The sequence below is a fragment of the Balaenoptera borealis genome (assembly GCF_965194805.1).
Source record: "Balaenoptera borealis genome assembly, chromosome: 5".
NCBI lineage: Eukaryota > Metazoa > Chordata > Mammalia > Artiodactyla > Balaenopteridae > Balaenoptera > Balaenoptera borealis.
This window is the reverse complement of record NC_138862.1, coordinates 8,086,287-8,107,536: the sequence shown is the minus strand read 5'-3', so window position 1 is coordinate 8,107,536 and position 21,250 is coordinate 8,086,287. Positions and strand designations below refer to the sequence as shown.

Genomic DNA, 21,250 nt, shown 5'->3' with positions numbered 1-21,250 from the left:
CGAGGATCCAACACAGCCAAAAATAAATAAATAAATAAATAAAAAAGAACCACTATGTCCATCAAAAAAAAAAAAAAAAATCGCCTTTGTTTGTACTTGAGCTTATTATTGAAACACTAACTATTTATTGTGGACCAATCTTAATCTTTTAGGCAGAGATTAATAAGATGGCAGCTTTTTGGACATCTATTACATCAGATGATGTGAATTTAGTTTTGGTTTTGGAATCTTTTTTTTTTTTTTAAAGGCGAATGTGATTTGGGTGTGAGAGTGTGTGTATGGGGATGATGGCTTAAAGAATAGCTTTTTAAGGAGCAGTTTGGCCACCTAAGTGCATGCCATCCTAGGAGGAAGGGGTAGGAATATCTCACACCTGGCATGCTGAATGAATACCTATTTGCCTGGGCACTGTCCCATGTGTCCTTGGTTTCCCCCAAGGCTATCTACAGGTGGAGCAGTCCTGGGGAGCCTCAGCCCCCTGGACCCTCTGCCAGTTCTCATCAAAGACTCCATGGAGTGGTCAGTACCGATAGGCTATGGTTGCCATGGCAGCAGCCATAAATGTCCTGGGTAACCAGGCACCACATAGGTGCTGGGTTTTTCCCCAGAGCACAGTCTGTGCAGATGGTGGGGGAGGAAAGACCATTTTGCACAGGCAGATTTTTGGGTCATTGTTTCAGAATCCTATACACGCTTGAGAGTTCACTGTTGTCCCTGCGTGTCTCTCATTTTAGATGCAGAATCATTGGGCGGAATAAAGATATTCAGGACTATCTTTGGCAAGCTGGCTAACCTAGTCACAAGGACAAGAAGGTTTCCCTGGAAAAGTACAGCTGTCTCTTCCTCACAAGACTTCACTGATGTTCTATTCAGTTATGGGCTGATGTCAAAATGCCCGACCATCACTAGTGGGCTCTCAATAGCTCATGTTTATGCGGCAGGAGCAAAATATTCTACGTTTTGGTCTCAGGTGGTCAGACCATGAACATAGTATATGCTCAATTAAAACTGGTGGTGGACGATGAAGTGGTAAGAGATAGGACTAGCCCCAATAATAGGTCTCGGCTACTGCTCAAGAATGGAATGAACATTCAGAGGAAGGTGCCAGGAAAGATGACCGTTAGTGGTTAGCTGAGGGAGGAAATTCAGAAAGAGGAGCTGGGTAGAAGGCTTGGACGACCACCTGTGGTGATGTGAAAGCTGGGTGGGCACCTGGGGACAGCACAAGTTGTGTCTCCAAGAGTTGCAATCCAGAGGCATTCCTTGCAAATAAAAAGAAAACCCTTGACATTGCTGCCACATTTGGTGGCTCTGCCAGAGGAAAGGGAAGGGATGTAAAGTCTCTTGACTGGGGCAGCATTTGTTTGGTTGTGGGGTAGATTTGTGTGGTCAGATCAAGACCTCTCACTTAAAAAGAGGAGACAAGGTCAGACCATCTAGGGAGATGGCTGAAAACTGAGAATTTCTAGAGGCTGAAGAAAGATATGTAAAGGAAGACAAAGCAGTGAGGTAGCCACCATGGGTAATGAGAACTCTTTTGGACTTCCTTACACTTACTTCATTTATGCATTATTGTTGTTTGATGTTGACTTACTTATGGGAGGGGCATCCCTGTGCATAGGGGACTCAAAAGGTCTTACTTCAGTTCTTCTAGGGAGAGTCATCATTCCTAACCCACCCAGGTGCTCTGTGGGGTCAAGTGTGCTGGCCAAGAGAAGCTCGAAAGATACAGGCTTCCCAGCAGACACTTCTGGGGGGTCATTGTCTAGATGCACAGAAACCAGGGCTGGAGGGAGAGGCTCCCCCAGAGAGGCGGTGGGTATGAACAAGGCTTCTGGACTACCCAAGGCTGAGCCAAAGGACAAGGGAGGGTGTGGCTCATACCCAGCCCCGCAGTCAGCCATGCTGAGAGATGATGCCAGAATGGCACCTGCCATGGCTGGATCTGAGAACAGAGTTCCTTCTCCTTCTCTGAGAAGCCTGGCTAAAGACCCGGAGGTTCCAATCAGGCACAGCTGTCAACAACCCAGCTCTCTGCGCTACAGCTGATCCAGTTCTGCTACTTGCGTTTAGTGGTGATAGACCCAATATTGACATACTCCATAAGGCATTCAGCTTGGACTGGGGTTTTAAGAGCCAAAGAAATCCGATCCTGGACTCCAGGGACGTTTTGCTCCATTGGATGGATATTTTGTGGTTTCTGTTAGAATTTTAGAAATGATGATGTATTACATGTTTATTTCACTAGTGCCTGTTGGTAGCAGATATTTACATTGCCTGAGAAAAACAGCCCTTCCTATTCTTATAAAGATTGGCTGGTTGATATCACAGTATTCATGATCCGTGTTAATACAACGGGTATGTAGCCTTAATCTTGAAATGGTCAATTACCCTTTGTTAGTAGGAAGATTTAGTTCTCTGAAATCAAGCTCTGTTGCTTATGTGGTCACAAATCTCTAGCTAACCACAGAGCACATTAGGATTGATGTCTAGGTGGGTAGTGTCTAAAAATAACTTTATAAATACCATTTTCACTGGTGATAAATCTCAATCACTTAGTCATGTTGACTACTTCAATTAACTATTCTTGTGAGTGCTAAAGTAGTTTGTCCTCTTTTCCCTACGACTCTCCTATTTGAATTAGGTGGATGCATGAAGCTTTCTTTCACCAAGGTAATGAGGCCAAGTAACAGTTTGACTCCTTTTAACATTTATTTAAGTTTTATGGTGTTGAACTTTGAGATTTTTTCCCCTCCCACTTAGTTATTATGCTGTTCCATGCAGTTGCAAGATCGCAAGCTTTTTGCATGATTGCAGATACCATCAACTACTTAGTTTCAGACACAGGACCAAATTCATCTCAATTTCCATCATTTATCTGTCAGCAATACAACATCACAATGATTTATTACAAATTTTTTTCTTTTCCACCTAACTTCCAGGAAAGCACTCATAAGAGAACTTGATATATTTTTCAATAGAACTAAAGAGATAAAAAACGTAACTTGGTTGACCTATGTCTGGCTTTGGAAATGCTTCCTTAGAATACAAGTGAGTTCAGCTTAGTGATACTAAAGAATGTCATTTAGTATTGATTTATCTCAAAACTCCATTGTCTGAATTTCTTTGATCCAATATTTCTGTAGTTACCAATTTTTATCTTGTGCTTAAGACTCAGAAAGCAGCAAACAATGCAATAACCCTTTACTATGCCTCTGTTTCTTCCTGAGCTCTTTTCACAGAACCTGTTTGTTTTCTAAGAGAAGCATTTAGTTTTTATTTGCATGTTAAACTTTTAGCTGAGTACCTAGAGGGAGCCAGAACTAGTACAACTAAACAGGAGTGGTGGTTTAAGGTTCTTCTTATCACGCTGATCAATTGTGGGCTAGAGGAAACTAGCAAGGGAAGATGGAGAGACAGCTCAGCAGTCTAGTTAGTTCTATTCCAGGAAAGAATTAGAGGGAAGGCATGTAGGGGAGGGGAATTTGTTTGGATGTGTGACAACTACTGCAAGTCCAGTTCATCCCACTCAGCAGAGACCCAGGCCCCAGCTCTCTACATATTTAAATACCTATGCATGTCAGCGAAGCAATAGCTCAGTCCCTGGAATTCCCATTTTTTAAAATTATTCATCAATGTGTAGTTGTACCACATCACTTTCTGAGCTGGCCACTGGCTCTTGCCTGACTGTTTACTCTATTTACCACTCTTGGGGGAATGGTTATGAAAAGAAAGGAGCTTTTCTTTGAGACCCAACTCAAAGTCCTGTGAAGCAGTTGTCTCTCTTACAAAAAAATGAGTTATTTTTCCTTGAACAAACCTAAGCACAATACTGGAAAATAGAGTTATACTGGAAAAGAATGTCATCATTCTAATTTGCCCAGGAATGTTTTAATAGTACAGTACAATATGTAATAGTACTTAATGGTATTAATAGTATTTAATAGCACAGTACTGGGGTTGGCAAACTTTTCCTGTAAAGGGTCAGAGAGTAAATACTCTAGTCTTCCGGCTATGTGACCTCTATTTTAATTACTCAACTCTGCTGTGTATTGTGAAAGCAGTCATAGAAACACATAAACCAATGGGTGTGCCTGTGTTCCAATAAAACTATATTTATGAACACAGAAATTTGAATTTGATATAATTTTCGCATGTCACCAAATATCCTTCTCTTGTTTCTTTTTTTTTTTTCTTTTTCCCAGCCATTTAAAAATGTAAAATCAGTCTTAGCTTGCAAGTGGTGCAAAAACAGGCAGTGGGCCAGATTCTGTGAGCAGATTTGGTTTGCTGACCCTTTTTGTGGTAAAAAGAGCCCATGATTTTAGCCTCAGCACCTGGATTTGAGACCAGGATCTGTGATTGACTGGCCTTGTAGCCTTGGGGAAGTTACTCAGTTTGCCCAAACCCTAGTTTTCCGTCTATAAAATGTAAATTATAATACTCAAGCTCTGATGGTGGATTAGAATTAAATGAGAAAACTTGTGCAAGTACTCTGAATGCTCCAAAACACCACACAATGTAGGATGTAATATTGTTTGGTTATTATTGTACATACTGTGCTTTGTCAAAATCAAATAGTAGCCTGACAGAGCTTTGACTGCTAGATGACATTCTATATCAAAAGCTCTCCAAGACGTTAAGGGCAGAAATATTAGGAAGAGGTATGCTTTACTCAATTTTAAATTAAAGGATAACATTTTCTTAAATGCAGGGTGGCCATAGAGTCTAGAAACAAGATATTATTAGTTGATTATATTGTAATGCAATATCAATGAATCATCTATTATGTATATGTTGCCTATGTTTTTTGACTTTATAGCCATCCACAGAAATGAAACCATAGAAGATAATGTTTACCATCTCTGTAGGACATTTAATCGTCAACTACCCTTATGACTCTTCTGAATCATATAGAGTATCACCCAAGTCAAGGAAAGAAAGACTGTAAACTAGTCAGACTCTTGGCAAGCTGTTTTGGAAATGACTATGAATATATATATATATATATATTTTAAAAAAATCTTGTATCACTTAGCTAAGCAAATGATTTCACATTCTTTTGCTGAGTTAACGTAGTTTTCTAATGGAATTTTTACAGTCTCTTTCTCTGTCCACCAGCTCCCATATTTATAAACAGTTTCTGAACATCCCAAAGATACTGGCTTCAATCTAAATAAAAAAGCAAAGGTGAGAAAGTAAGAAACCTGAAATGTAAGAAAATGTAGCAAGGGAAAACATAAGAATGTTGCTTGGAGACTTTAAAACTTAGGCTTTTAAATGAAGTCATAAATAATTTTTAAATTAGAGTATAATGAAAAACAGACATTTCAGAGCCCTAGTTTGGTTAAACCAGCAAGAGAAAATTGTGCTTAAGAAATAGATTGACCTTTTTAGAAACAGTAGCTGGATTTCTGTTAGGGAACATAAGATATTGAACTAAATCAATGGAACTGGAACTGGAGAACTAGGAAAAGAGCAAAAGAGAGGGACAGATGGAGGAAGGGAGTGGGGAAAGAGAGGTTTCCTTCTCCTGGACATAGAGTGTCTATGTATTGGACCAACCAGGCTAAAAGGCCATGTTTCGAAGGGATGGAAAAGTAATGACCTGACATTACAGTGATTGCAAAGGTGTTAATCCAAAAGAGTATAGTTTGCCCATGGGACATCCAAAGACATAAACAATTTTATCAGTTACATAAAGCTGGCATAAATAAATAGGTGCTCTTCCAGTTGGAAAGCATATTGGGGTGGGTGGAAATGAGAATCTGAGGGTCTTGTCAGCCCTTGGGGAGGTCATGCTCCCAGCTGAGTCTGCCCTTTCCTCCAAACTGGAGTCAACTGTGGCAAACTGTAACCCTTTAGCCCAAAGTTCTTATCTGGCTAATGGATACTGCCATGCTTTTATGGGAAAGGGACTCAAATACACCATCAAACAGACCAAAATATCAAGTTGAGCGTGATCCTCATTCATTATGAGTATTGGTACATTAACATAGGCTTATTTATTTCCATAGCTCTGGATTTGCTAACAAAGTGACTGCGTGATCGGAGCCTGGATATGGTGGAAGAGAATGGGTAGAAATTGTAGGGTCATCTTTGCTGAACTGTTAATGAAAGACACCATTCAATACTTGCTACTTAGAAAATTCAGTCTTAATGAGCTTTTTTCAGTTCCAAATTTTAACAGTTGACACAAAATACACTGTTAAACTGTGTTATCAATAATTGTAGAAAAATAGACATGTTTGATAAGGACATTCTAATAAAAGGTTCTTCTGGAGCATCCTCATTTAAAGATTCAGAGGCTCACATTACAAAAATGAGATTTGGTTCATGTTCCATCTCCAACCACATTGACACCAAAGACAGTGAGAAGTAGGGAAAGACCTCACACCTGGGTGCCCTGTCACAGATACAGAACTGACGTGTGTGCCTGACCAAAGGGTTGTCAAGGCTCTTCATTCAGTTGTGCTCAAGGGCTCCCAACTGCTCTTCCAACCAGACAACAGGGTGTGTGTTGTCCTTTAAGCCTTAGTAATGGATTTTAAAAGGCCCATTGAGTCTTTAGGAGCTAAATTAGCAGACTTTTTGCAGCCCCAGCTGATCTTGCTTTGTGCTACCATGCCTCGCCCTGCAACTCTGGTGATGCTGCAGGGATAACGCCCCCAAGGCAAGAGGGCCCATCCTAAGGCTACACTGAGGTAAGGCCACAGTACCTCCCCACAGTCTGGCAAGAAGTGTATGGGGCTCCCTCCTCCTCCTCAACTACAACCTCCTCTTTGGAGTGTGTGGAATGAATAAATGATTCAACAAATATTCAATGCGAAAAATGAAATGTTGGCAAAAGGAAAGAATTATGGCCAACAGTTTTGTTTTCCATACGGTCAGTGCCAAGAAGCAGTTGTCTTGATACAAGGTGTCAGAAGTGGGAGAAGAGAGACCCACCCCCCATGTCAAATTGAGGAGTTACTTTCCTTATCTCTGGGCCATGCTTTTTAATAGACAAGGTCCCCAAACTATAGTGTGAAGGCCTGTGCTATCTGGTCAGGGAAGGCAAGGGCAGCAGGGAGGGACAGCTAGTTTGAGTTCTTTGACCTCCATGGTGCAAAGCCTCAAACTGAGCACAGCTGTAGAAGTTGAAAATGAACTTGGATCCAGTCAAATGAATATTTATGATGGATGATTATGTTAGGGAACAAACAGTTTATAAATGCCAACTTAATGTGAAAGATCTGTTTCAGTGCAAAATCTCCACCTGCCCTTGAGGTTTTGTCTAAGATTCTCTTCCTTTTCTTATTTTTTCATTTGAAAATTTTTTCATTTTGAAAATTAGATTTTCAGTACAAAATACTATTCCTTCCTTCCCTCCTCCTCTCCTCTCCTTCCTTCCTTCCTTTCTTTCTTTCTTTTTATCTTTGCAGATTAAAATGAATTAAGGCTGTAGTTTTTTGTTTTCTTTGATTGGGAGACACTTTGGATTTGATTTCTAACCTGTGGCATACTCTAGAAAGATTTCTTAGACAGTCACCAAGATTGTTGATCTAATCTTTAAATACTGAACTCTGGAAATTTCATAATAATAAAATAATAATAATAATAATGATAAATACCAATGCAAGGAATGCTGATGGATAAGCCCCCCAGGTATAGGAAGAGTGCCAGATGGAGTCAAGGTATGTGAGATCAGTGATTACAATATACTTCGCCCATTACATGCCATTATGAATTTCATGCCTTTAGACCCAAACCATCTTTTACTAACTTAACATGTCTCATATTTTAACTGTGATTATAGAGTGAAAATAGTTGGAGAGTCAATGATTTTGTAAAAGAAAAGTTTCTCAAACTGTGGTACTACAAAGGGTGAGAGCTAACTTGAAAAGCATAAACACATAATTCCCATCATTCGTGGGAATTCCCTGGTAGTCCAGTGGTTAGGACTTGGCACTCTCACTGCTGGGGCCCTAGGTTTGATCCCTGGTCAGCGAACTAAGATCCTATAAGCCACGAGGTGTGGCAGAAAACAAAAACAAAACAAAACAAAAAAACACACATCATTGGTGACATGCCAGAGCATGTCCTCCTCCTGAAATTCTGCCCCAGGCTAGTCAGTGAGGTCTTGTTACTTAAAAAAGAGACCTCAGTTTTGTAAACATTTCACAGTATATCAGCATACTGGTGGTGTCTTTTGCCGTCTACTGAACCTCCAAACTTCTCCCAGACCTATGGCTTATTAGATTCAATTAAAGGGAACAGTGAGGTACCCAAATGGCTGCCAGTCTGGGACACGGAGCAAAGGCCATGCACTAAAGGGCCAGCGGTCAATGGGACCAAAGAAATCCAGAAAACAGGACATCAGAACAGAAATGCCTACTGTACTTTGGAATCTTTTTTTTTTTTTTTAAATCTTATTTCTAAAGTTATATATCTAAACCTACATTAATTTTACATCTATGTACATTATTTAGAAGTTTTGTTCTACAGTACTTTTGTACATGCTGGGTTTTATTACTAACTGCAAAAGAAAATAATTACATAAGGCATATATATGTACAGTGTTTTGTCATTACCTCACCTGGGTCCTATAACTGCAATGCCCGCAGGGGGCAAGCACCTCGCCCTGTAGATGAAATTTATTGACATGTATAAAACTGAGGGCTCGACTCTATGTCTCACTGCATGAATGAATAGGCACCAGAGACCTTCCTCATCATATCCCAGGTAAACTCTTGGATGCACTCTTTTGAGTGATCTGGTATTGTACAACACATGCAGGTATAAGTAGCAGAAATCTCCAGGACTCGGATGTGTCGTATTCAAGGAGGAGACCAGGCTTGGGTCACAAATGAGGGCACATGACACCTTAACCCAATCTGAATCTGCCTTGTCAATCTGAATAACTGAGAGGGCAGGTAGATATTTTACACCTTGAAGATTTGTTTTCTGGTAATGCCAAACTTCAATATAAGGAAAGAACAAAGTAAGAGAGACAGAAAAGAAAGAGAATGAGAGACAAGGGAAGGTTGTGGGCAAAGAGGAGAAGGGGTGGCCCAGCCAGGGGACTAAACTTTGGATTCGTTCTCTAGATTCGCCACATCACCATTCCTCTCCGTCTGCTCCTCAGGGTTCTTTCCTTCCTCTTCAGTCTCCAGTTCTGCGTGTTGGTTGAGTTTGCTGGAGACGGACCAGCTCAGGGGCAGCTCAGCCCTGCTGGCTAACTCGGCCAGCTCTTTGGCACTGAGAGATGGGGTGCTGGTCTCGTAGGTCTCGTGGAAGCTGTTGTAGTCGACTTCGTAGAACCCGTCCTCCAGCGTCAGGACAGGGGTGAACCGGTACCCCCAGAGGATCTCACTAGTGATGTAGGAGCTTCGAGCTTGGCACGTCATCCCTGCAGAGAGGAGAATGGAGGCTTTAGTGTGTGTGTCTGTGGGCTTTGCATCGCCCAGGGGACTCAGGGAGACAGGCAGGACTGCTGCATGTGGTGTTGAGACTGTGACCTGCATAGGCTGCTATAATAGGGAAGAACAGATCTGACTCCATATTAAATCTGCTTCTTTTACTTTAACCTTGTATTCAGTTGCTTTTGCTACAAGTTAAGAATGTTGCCTATAGACTGAAATATACAGGATAGCCCATTCTCAAGGCTCTGACCTTTAAAGGTATAACACTTGCCCATTCATATAGAGATAAAAAGTTGCAGAACAGAGGATAACATTTGTCTTGCTGGAGGTTTACAGGGGCATCATGACGTGACCTACAGGGACAGCTGCAAGAACAAAGGATTCTGACACCAGGAAGTCTGCAACAACCAACCACACCGCCTCCCTTTTTAGTATAAAAGAAGCCTGAATTTTAACTCAGGTAAGATGGTTCTTTGGGACACTAGTCCGCCATCTTCTCGGTCTGCTGGCTTTCTGAATAAAGTTGCTATTTCTTGCCTCAACGACTTGTCTCTTGATTTATTGGCCTGCCATGAGGCGAGCAGTACGAGTTTGGACTTGGTAACAGTGCCACAACTACAAGGAGGTGTCTTTCTTGTTGTAGACATGTGCTACCATGCAAGAGGGCATGTGGTGGAGATCCCAGGCTTCCCCATGGAATCCCAGGTAGCAACGTGAAAGTTCTGGCTCACACCAGGCGCTTGCAGGCACTTGCCTGCAAGGTCAGGCACACACACAGGAAAGCATGTGTGCACATGCACCCAGGTGCACACTCATGTGGTTGTACCTTGTCCACTTTTTACTCCAGGATCATCTGAGGTCATGACTCTGGTCTCACACTGCTTTTAGAGTTTTTGCCTGAGTTCTGCTGGGATTTGAGTCTTGGCTTTGGCCACAGACTTAGAATGAAATTTGACATTTTAAACTAAACTTATGCTGCCTTTCAGCTGGAGGTCACGGATTTGTGTTACCCTCCCATTACCGTGACACAGAGGCAGCTACTGTGGTCCCCCAAATGAGGTTGGAAGGGATGCTGATCTGAGTTTGTACTTTCTCCAGGACCAGTGGAGATGGTTGTTCAGATCGTGTGATAATATAATACTTTAAAGTCGCCCCCCATCTCACCCGCCCTTCCTGCTTATAGACAAGAAGACTTTTTCTAATTTGCACAAAAATGCCGTAGGAGCTACTGGCAGCCCAGGAGTCGGGGATAGCTTCCTTTTAAATGTGAAAAGGCAGAACAAGGGAAATCCCACCCATCTCCTTAGAAAAGGAAACTAGGCAACAGGCTTGGTGTAAAATATGGGGAATGCCATTGGTGCATTTTTTTTTCTGAGGTCAAAGAATTCTCTTATGAAACTTCTCAGGAAACGGAAGCGTTCATTCAGCCATTCCTTCAGGGCTGACTTTCCATTAGCTCAGTAGGCCCAGTACCAAGGGCCCACAGTGCTTTTAGGGGCCCATGAAAATATTCATCTTTATATAAAGTATATTACATATTATATAAGGTAGATTATATACTTTATATTATATTATATAATTATATAAAAAAATAATTAGAAAAATTTTAAATGGAATAAAGGGCCCACAAAGGTAAAACCACGTAGGACTCACCATAGTCCTACTGCAGCCCTGTGTTCATTCATCCAGGGAAGCAGCCAGCCAGTCAGTCAGTATATTATTCCTTAGGACAGCCTATAAGATATATTAGGCAATTGCTTTATGCTGAATGCAGGTGTGGTAAGGAGAACAGGACACATATAGGTTTTACACAGAAGGGTTCAGATCTACGAAATATTCCCACAGCAGTGCACCTGTTCCTCGTGGCTAGAAGAAGAAAGTTGGGGACCAGGGACTGAAGTGACTGACCCACTGCAGCTGGCAGAGTCTGAGCCCATCAGCCCTCATCCACATTCTGCTCTTCCTCTGACCCTCAAAACTGAATGCTACCCTTCTTCAATGTTTCCCTGACTGACCCAACTATGTGGTCCGCCCACCCCCATGCCTCTGAAACAAGTACTGCAGGGCTACTGGGCATTGTAAAGCAAAGAACAACAGCATCTTGCTTTTATTTCTCAACGTTTCTCTTCTGAGTTACCAGCTCTTTATCTGTGTTTGGGAGTGATGGGGGAAGGCAGGTGATGACAGGATTCTGTGGGCTCAGAGTGAGGCACAAACAGGAAGTCAAAAGGAAAAGGTGATAAAATACCTTTCAAACTTTTCTTCCCACCAAGGAAGCATATGTTTATTGTGACATGACTGGAAAACAGAGAAAGGCAAATAAAATAAAACCCACCTAGATTTTGATTTCTGGCTATGGAAATGGCCAAGTGGAACTAGAAATTAAAAATACAATTATTAAAATTAAAATCTATATGGAGGTTTAACATCCAATTGGAATTGACTGAAGAGAGAATTAGAAACTTGGGATACAGGTATGAAGAAACGACGCAGGATGCAGCCAAGAGGATGTCATTGGGACTGATGGAGAAAGGACCTCTGAAAACCCTCTCCTCCATGAAAGCAATGAGAACGCTGGCAGAAACTGACAAAGCAAACTCTTTTAGAACTCTGTAAATGAACTCCAGGAGTGTTTGCTCAAGAAAAATGGCTGAATCGCAGTAAGAACCCTGAGCTTTGGGAAATTTTAACTTTCCCCCTGCTCAGCTTCATGTTACCCTTAAAAATCAACAGCCTGCAATCATGGTGCAAAAGAGCATTCTAGCAACCACTGGAGGGGTCAGAACAGGATTGGAGCTCTTTCAAACCTCATGCTCAGAATTGTCATCATTTGAAGTTTCTAGCAGTTCCCTAGAAAATCCCATTTACAAGGCTTGTCTCTTTTTGACTTGGGACAGAGCTTGCCCAATGCAAATAGCTTGTTCCCTTGGGCCGTTTGTCAAAAACCAGTGGTTAAACTTTGTACTCTCTCCACAGCCCAAATTCCTATGTCGTTCTAACCCCCGGTACTTCAGATTGTGACTTGTTTGAGAGAGGGTCTTTGAAGAGGTAATTAAGTTAAAATGAGGTCATTGGGAGGGGGTCCTAATCCAATATGACTGGTGTCATTATAAGAAGAGGAGATAAGTTACACAGACACGTGTAGAGGAAATACCATGTGAGGACATAGGGAGAAGATGGTCATCTCCATCTACAAGCCGAGGAGAGAGCAACCAACCCTGCCAAAACCTTGATCTTGAACTTCCAGCCTCCAGAATTATGAGACAATAAATTCCTGTTTAAGCCGCCCAAGTCTGTGGTACTTTGTTATGGCAGCCCTAGCAAATGAATGTGCTTATTGAATTCCACAGGGATAGTAAAATACCTTTTCATAGTACCACTTTAATAGGATTAATTTATGTAATCAAAAATGAATAAGAGAGATTTAAACAAATGCTTGTGGATGCTTTCCCAATTTTTATTCACCTTTTGGTGTCTTAATTCATTTGAAAAAAGATGAAAATAGTATTATTTGTCTAACAATATCGAAAAGTATTTCTAGTGTAAGCTGATAATTTTCATGTTCTTCAGAAAGATTCCTGTCTTACGTATTGACATTGGTCCCAGTCCATTCTTAGAAAAAATGTGATTTTTACTGATGTTGAAAAAGTAACAAAATAAAACCAACTAAGGTACAGCCGCCAAAATTACATCAGCGTGTGACAGCGGAGCCCTTGTGATTTTCGATGTCACTTAAGTCACTGAAGCGTGACCGTGCCTCTGAGACCAATTTTTCACAGATTGTGTTTCAGGCTTTGAAATGAGTGTGGGCCGAGGATGCAGAATTTTCTTTGCTTAATAAAAAAGATTAAAAATGAAAAACATGAAAAAATCCACAACACTAATAATGGAAGATAGGAATGGTACATGTATATTTACCATGCACATAAAAGTTTAGATACTACCTATCTATGGATGTGCAGAAATATAAAGTAAAAGGAGACCGCCTGATCGTCAGAAAAAAAAAAGATTCAATCAGTGTATATGCAAGTTGTGTTTGTTTTTCATATCAGAAAGATCATTACGGTGTCCTGAGGTAGGTTTTTTTTTTTTTAATTAATTAATTAATTTATTTTTGGCTGCATTGGGTCTTTGTTGCTGTGCGCAGGTTTTCTCTAGTTGCGGCGAGCGGGGGTTACTCTTTGTTGTGGTGTGTGTGCTTCTCATTGCAGTGGCTTCTCTTACTGTGGAGCATGGGCTCTAGGCACGTGGGCTTCAGAAGCTGTGGCATGCGGGCTTAGTAGCTGTGGCTCGCGGGCTCTAGAGCGTAGGCTCAGTAGTTGTGGCGCAGGGGCTTAGCTGCTCCACGGTATGTGGGATTTTCCCAGACCAGGTCTCGAACCCGTGTCCCCTGCACTGGCAGGTGGATTCTTAACCACTGTATCACCAAGGAAGCCACTGAGGTAGGTTTTTGAAGTGAGTGAAGTAATCTCTGGAAAAAGAGAAGCTCCTTTTGTAGAGACGAACAAAACCTGAAAAATCTCATCTCCAAGTTCAGATCACAGCCTTTACTCTGAGCATGCTGGCTGTCTTGCCATTTGCATTTATATTTTTTTGCCTGTATTTGTGCTATTTGCTTTATCTTGAATGCCCTTCCCCCGGTGGACTCCTGCTCATCTTTCAAGAGCTGATTTATCATCTCCTTTCTAAAGCCCTCTGGGACCGACCCCACTTGAGTTGGAACTAGGAGCCCACGGCTATCAGGACATTTCAGTGACACCCCATCACAGCCTTCTCACAGCCTTTGCAGCTCATGCTGTCTGGTTTCCTTGTTGGACTATGGATGCCTCAAAGTTCGTTTATCTTCTTTATTTCCATATTCGTAGCATTTAGCATAGTGCTTCAACATTGGAGGTTCCCCCCAAATACCTGTTGTTATGTGAAGAGAATGGACCTAAGGAACTACAGGGAAATGTTGACTGGAAATGTCTGACATGTATTATTAAATTAAAAGATGGCTTGTGGTCCTTAGAAAAGAAAGTGGGAGATTTCTGTTTCCGCATCATGTCAGCTTACTTAGGAAGGACCCTCAGCTAAAATACAAACTAGATACTGGAAAGTTACAAACTCCCAAATTTTAATCAAAAATAAGTTCAATAACAAGTAAGGGATGGGACTTCTGGGCTTGGTGAAGATGGAGTCAGTGCAGCCTTTGTCTTCCGTTGCTTACAGTGAAGACTTCTAGACAAAACACAAAATGCAACAACCTGCAGACTCTGAAAAGTTACCACTAGTGGGAAGATTAGGGAGGGGTACCAAAAGTTGAAGAATGACTTGTTTGGGGGTAAATTTCTTGGTTTGTTTCTTCCTCTCTTTTATCATCTGGCTTTAACCTGAGAGTGGTCCCTATGCAGAAATGGGCTGTGGTGCTGCAACAAAATCTCAGAGAGAAACCCTGTCTTTCTGGCCAAAGGACCAGGACAAGGTGCCCCACTAGGCTGGAGAATGGGGGTGGGGAGTCCTCATTAATTTTTGTCTCTCTGCACCCAGCCCTCAGTGCTGCGTAGTCCGGAGCTGGGAGAAAATGTTTCTGGCCAGAAGACTGGGAAAAGAGGTCTCTGTGGACCAAAGAGTTTGTGGCTGCGTTTTCCTCTCTTCTCACTGCCTTACTCTGAGAATGAACTCTGAGCCTGTGAAACGGGCAGCAGTATGGGTGGCCAACACGTAGAGAGAAATCCTGTCTTTATAGACAGAGAAGAGGGGGTCTGGGAGCTGAAAAGGGTGGGGAATCTCACAGAGGACAAAACTGAAGAAGAGTATCCCCTAATTCTGTGTATGAATAGATGCAAATCATGAATAAAAAGAAACGATGAATGAAAAGAAACTACTATGTGTTTCATAACACATATAATCATACTTTGAAACAACTTCAATGAAGAAACTCTAATGGGAGTTCAATAATACTTAGAACTGAATGATACTGAAATGTAAAATGTCAGGATTGTGGGATACATGGAAAGTAAGAAACATGTATAGACCTAACTGCTTATATTAGAAAAGAAGAAAGTCTGCAAAATATCCAACTTAAGAAATTAGTAAAAGAACAACAGGATGAATCCATGGAAAATAGGCAATAAACATCAGTATATAAATGAATAAATTAGAAAACATGATATTGAGTGAAAAAGCAAGTTGTATAGAATATATAAAATATACCATTTTTATAAAGCTAAAAGTAAGCATAAGTAATATATCATTTAGAGGCACATACAAAATTATTTTTTTTTAAAATTAAGGGAATGATAAAAATAAATAGTTACATTAAGGTGGAGAAGGAATACAGAAGTAGATATAGCAGTAATGTTCTAGCTCTTAAATCAAACAGTCAGATTGGAAGTGTTTTCTTATACCTTGTAACATAATACGTGACATGCATTATTTTGTACTTAGCAAGTGCTATATTTTAAAAGATTGCTAATTCTATTTGTTGTTGCAGTATTAGCCTGCTTATCTTTTGTGCAAAGGCTCCTCTTGTTCTGTGTTTTCAGAACTGTTTTTTTCTTCTTTTTTCTTTTTTAAATTGAAGTATAGTTATTTACAATGTTTCAGGTGTATAGCAAAGTGATTCAGTTATACATATATATATATATTCTTTTCAGATTCTTTTCCATTATGGTTTATTATAAGATATTAAACATAGTTCCCTGTGCTATGCAGTAGGTCCTTGTTGTTTATACAAACTTATTCTTTTTATGTAAAGAATTGGAAACAATAAAAAAGAATTGTGACATAATCTAATCTATATAATTCTGCTTTGTACTATTATTTAAATGTTTCCAAACATCTGTTGGCTCAAAATAGCTATAATGTCTTTTCTTAAAGTTACCCTGTGATCAGAACGGTTAACCACTCATTTATTTGGGTCATATTTATTAAATGGAATCCATGTGCTAGGTACTGAGTTCCCAGTCTCAGGGAACTTACTGTCCGTCTTTTCATTCCTGTAGAAGCTCAGAATCAGGAATTCTGACTGGGACTTCCAGAAATGAGGACCCTTGCCTGCGTCCCCTAATGACCAAGGGTTCGTGATAACTGACATCCAACTGGGTGCCTGGGGTCTTCGGAATGTATGGTGGGGGCAGGGGAAGGAGGGAGGCTCAGTGCATCTGGGGCATAAACTCCATCCATGGTCTCCTTGGCTCCGTTATCCAGCTAGTGGGGTTAAACAGAAATACATGATTGTGTTTCTCACCCTTCAACTAGTTTTTCGTGCATTTTTATTTCCTTGACAGTGAGTCAGAAATTGGGTCTCTGTAGAGTAAGATGTTGTCTACTTATCCTCCTTGACTGCTTTCTGTGCAAATAACCACAGGAAATTCCACAACTGAGAGTCAGCTTAGAGGTGGGCAAGACGAAATCGGGGAGGAGGACGTGGCATGTAAGACCTGTGCTATGAATGATGGTCCCCGTTTCGTTTCATTCTTCATTATCATGTCATTGTCATCTTCATGGAATATTCCCAAGTAGTTACTGTGAGCTGGGGCTTCCCTAAGCCCTTTACCTTGTCTATTTCGTTTAATCCTTATAACAACCCTATGAGCTGGTGCTATTATTCTATCCCTGTTCTACAGATGAGGAAACTGAGGTGTGGAGACCACTCATGTCACATCCCTGGGGAATCTGGCCTCACAATCTCAAAAGAAACAGGTGGACACTGACATTGCAAGACAGCATTGAGGCCAGTGGGGTTAGAGGAGGAACGGCCTGTTGGTGTGTTCGTGGGTCAGGCATGCCTTTGACTTTGTGCTTGAGGAGCCTGCTTGATTTCCATAGCAGCGTTGTCTGGTCTAAGTTATTTCCACAAAGCCCAGAGGCACACGCGCGCGTGTGTGTGTGTCTTAAAAAAAATTATTGCACTTCATAATTTCTCCACTGAGAGCTTCTCTGGTTAATCTTCCAAGAGTTTAACTCACTTGGAAGTCAATAGAAACAGCCCATCTTTTTGGTGGTGTTTGATTCCTTGAGTAAGACTACGTTAGAATAAGGAGTGGTGAAGGAGGGACTGCTTGTCATTGGTGGTGAACAAAAAGCCCAGGAAGCCGGGAAACCAGACTGAGGCCCAGTTGAGGGATCTAACAGGCACTGAGCAAACACGGGTCAGACCCTGCAAGATGGAGATTTAACAGGCAAAGTCTTATTTTTAGATTCACGGTGACAAATGATGACTGGAGAAGTCTTGTGCAGAATACCAATATGAGGGCTTCCCTGGTGGTGCAGTGGTTGAGAATCTGCCTGCCAATGCAGGGTACACGGGTTCGAGCCCTGGTCTGGGAAGATTCCACATGCCACGGAGCAACTAAGCCCGTGAGCCACAACTACTGAGCCTGCGCGTCTGGAGCCTGTGCTCCGCAACAAGAGAGGCCGCGATAGTGAGAGGCCCGCGCACCGTGATGAAGAGTGGCCCCCGCTTGCCACAACTATAGAAAGCCCTCGCACAGAAACGAAGATGCAACACAGCCATAAATAAATTAATTAATTAAAAAAAAAAAAAGAATACCAATATGATGAAAGCCATCCTCAAGAGAAAGCCCTCTGGATAAAGCTGGAGGTATGCACTCAGTAGATAGAAAATGCATCAAAATTGCCTGGAGAATGTGATTCCAATAAAATAAGATGGAATAAACCACCCTCACCACTTTGGAATTCTGTAAAATTAATCTATATTGCCAATAGTCAGAAACAAAGAATTGACTGCAGACGTTTTGTCTTTTTATTTCAAATACCAGGCTACATGATGTAATGTTTTCCTTTACTCTTGTTCTCATTCTCAATAAAAACTGCACTGAATTAGTGCAGTAATAAAGTGTTCTGCACTAATGTTTATAAGTCTTTGTTAGGGAGAACGATCTTGGTGATTTACCAAGCCCAGTGTCAAAAAGAAGCAGTATAGAGTAATCTCTGCCATGATGTAATAGTGATTTTAATTCATTAGGCTCAGCCAACTGCTGATCATTTAAACAACAAGCCCTGTCTTATGCTCAGGTTAAGAATACCTTCAATAAACAGTTGTACTTCTTCTGTTACTGAAATTTTGGATGGCCAGTGAGGTTCACCTCTAGCTACACAAAAAAATATTGAAAAGTGTATTTTTTTAAATGTTTAAAAAAAGGCATTCTACATGTGTATTCCTAATTGTCCTCTCACCAAAGTAACTGATAAATTCATAAATCAAGTATTGAATTAAGTAATAAACATTATTTATTAAGTGTTTATTGTATGCCTGGCACCAAATACTTTATGTGCATCAACCAACTAACATCTTACAACAGCATTCATAGGTAGATGATGCTACAATATCTATTTTACACATAAGCAAACTAAGACCAAGAGAGGTTAAGTAAATTTTCTGGGTCACACAGCTTTATGGACTGAATTGTGTGCCTCCAAAATTCCAATATTGAACCCTAACCCCCTCATGTGACTGTATTTGGAAATAGGAACTTTAGGGAGGGAATTAAGGTTAAACAAAAGTCACCTAATCCAGTAGGACCATTGTCCTTGTAGAGGAAGAGGTACCAGAGAGCTTTCTCTCTTTCCACATGCCACATGAGGACACAGCCAGAAGGTGGCCGTCTACAAGCCAAGAAGAGAGGCCCTACCGGAAACCAGCGCTGATGGTGCCTTGCTTTTGGACTTCTAGCCTCCAGAATGGTGAGAAAATAATTTCTGTTGGTTAAGCCACCCAGTCTGCGGTATTTTGCTATGACAGCCCTAGCAGACTAATACCAGTCAGAGTGGAACTAGGGTTCTAATTTAGGGAGCCTGTCTCTAGAGCCTATGTCCTCAACTGCCACACTATTATATTTGTTTTTGAAAACAGGGGTCATGTGTTCATTGCGACCTTTATAACTCCTATAAGTGCCTTATACTTATATTTACAAAATAAAGTGGAGAGTAGATGAATCATCATGGCCCAAGGGATGTTGCCACTGGGTGTTGTAACTTGACTGCCAAATAATACCTGCTCACCATTTGTCTTTCCCATCATATCTACCATTTTTTCCCCACCAGCTCTCCTAAGCCTGTCAATTCTTACCTTGTCTTCCATACAAATGTACTTATTCTCTACTCAATCTGGAGCAGTGGCTACCAGCTTCAGAATGTTGCTTGGAGACACTAAACAACCTTGATTCTTTTTGAAAGAAATCACGAGATAGCCTCAAATCAAATCGTAAACTGCAGGATTCTTCTTCAACCTCTCCCATTCTATATTTGTTTCTCTCTTCTCCAACAGTTCCGGGTTCCCAAAAATCTATACATTTATCATTGGCTCTATCCTACGAACACACAAAGCAGCTTTGGAATGATCACACCTATAAGTCTACTGAAGAATTGTTTGTACAAGACTCAGACCTCACAGCAGAGGACCAGATATGCTTCCAGTTGAAACAGGAAAGCCCCTGTGACTTTACAAGAAAGCCCCAGTATGTACCAGTAAATAGTGAACCAATGACTGCCAAATGCACTTGAAAGCCAATTAGAACGCTTCCCTGCTTCCAAAAAATTCTATAATAGAACACTACCAATCAAAGGCTATCTTAACACTTCATCCTTTTACTCTGTAAGTCCTGTGAGTTTCTACTGAAGGAAAGAGATGGTAGCAAACTATCTCGTATGATCTGAATAAACAACCTTTTGTTAATAGTACAGGTGATCTGTGTACTTTTGAAACCATCATCCACAAACCTATGAGGTAAAATTAAAAATTGAAATTCTTTTTAATCTTAGACTATTCCCACTGAGGTAGTACAATCCAAGTACTGAGTTCCAAAGTTATTGGATTCATCCTTTTTCCTATGTGGCTTGTTATCTGTTTTATATCTAGTTAGGTTCATTTGTTTCTAATTGTATTTCCTTTTAGGATTTGCTTTTGTCGTCCTTTTTTTTTTTTTTTTAAAGAAATTTTAAACCACTTAAATAGTTCAAAAATTAAGTCAGCATAAAAAGATATATTCAGAAAAGTCTCATTCCCACCTCTTCTTCTATCCCGTTTCTGCCCACCTCCTATATGCAGCCATTTTCATTTGTTTCTGCTTTACCCTATGTTTCCTTTTGTAAAATAAGCAAACTTAGATGCACGCACATTCTTGTTTCTCATTTTGACCCTACAGAGGGAATATATTTCAGAACAGGAAGCTGTATGAAGATTTCCTTCTGCTAAAGCAATTTGAAATCTCTGGACGTGCTCATTTCCTTTTATCATAGAATCCATAGGCTTCTCAATGATACAGTGGAGCTGAACAGTGGGAGCTGGAAGCAGACAGGCCCAGGTTTGAATCTGGGCTGCCCAGAGCCGCAGTGTGGCCTGGATAGTCTACTTAGCTTCTCTTATTCCTCATCTGTCATAGCTGGGAAAATAATGACCAGAGTAGAGAAATGATGACAGCATCTACAAGAAATTTCACATGTGAAAGCCTTGACATAGGGCTCTGCTTGAGGACATCACTGGCAATTCTCTTAGTGCCATTCCTTCCCTTGGTCAAGCATAAAAGCTGACCTTTCTTGTAGAATTAGCAGCATTGATCAATAGCATTTTTTCCCTTACATCAAGTGTTTGGTTGCTTGTTGATTTTTTTCAAAAGGAATAAAAACCGTTCAGAGAAAGATCTGGAGACATCATGTTTCATCTTCCTGTTGATGTCAGGGTTTACTTTATGCCTTACTATTCTTTGGACATTTCAAAATACCCTTTGATACCTGATATTTGAAGAGTCACCCGTCTCTTCATTGTCCTCCATTATTCTGCATTTTCTAGGCAGTGGTTCTTAACTTTTTTTGGTCAAGGACCCTTTTGGGAATCTTATGAA

The 21,250-nt window shown here is 40.8% G+C and overlaps 1 protein-coding gene across 3 annotated transcripts in view; it reads right to left on the bottom strand.

Annotated features, from left to right (window-relative positions):
* The window catches only part of KCNJ6 (potassium inwardly rectifying channel subfamily J member 6), a 298,142-nt gene that overhangs the window by 8,857 nt on the left and 268,035 nt on the right, over positions 1–21,250 (bottom strand). For all 3 annotated transcript variants that reach the window (XM_082394589.1, XM_082394591.1, XM_082394590.1), the window contains one exon: positions 85–9,391. In XM_082394589.1, coding sequence (XP_082250715.1) covers positions 9,066–9,391 — 326 coding nt within the window. In that variant the 3' untranslated portion in view covers positions 85–9,065. The remainder of the gene's footprint in view (positions 1–84; positions 9,392–21,250) is intronic.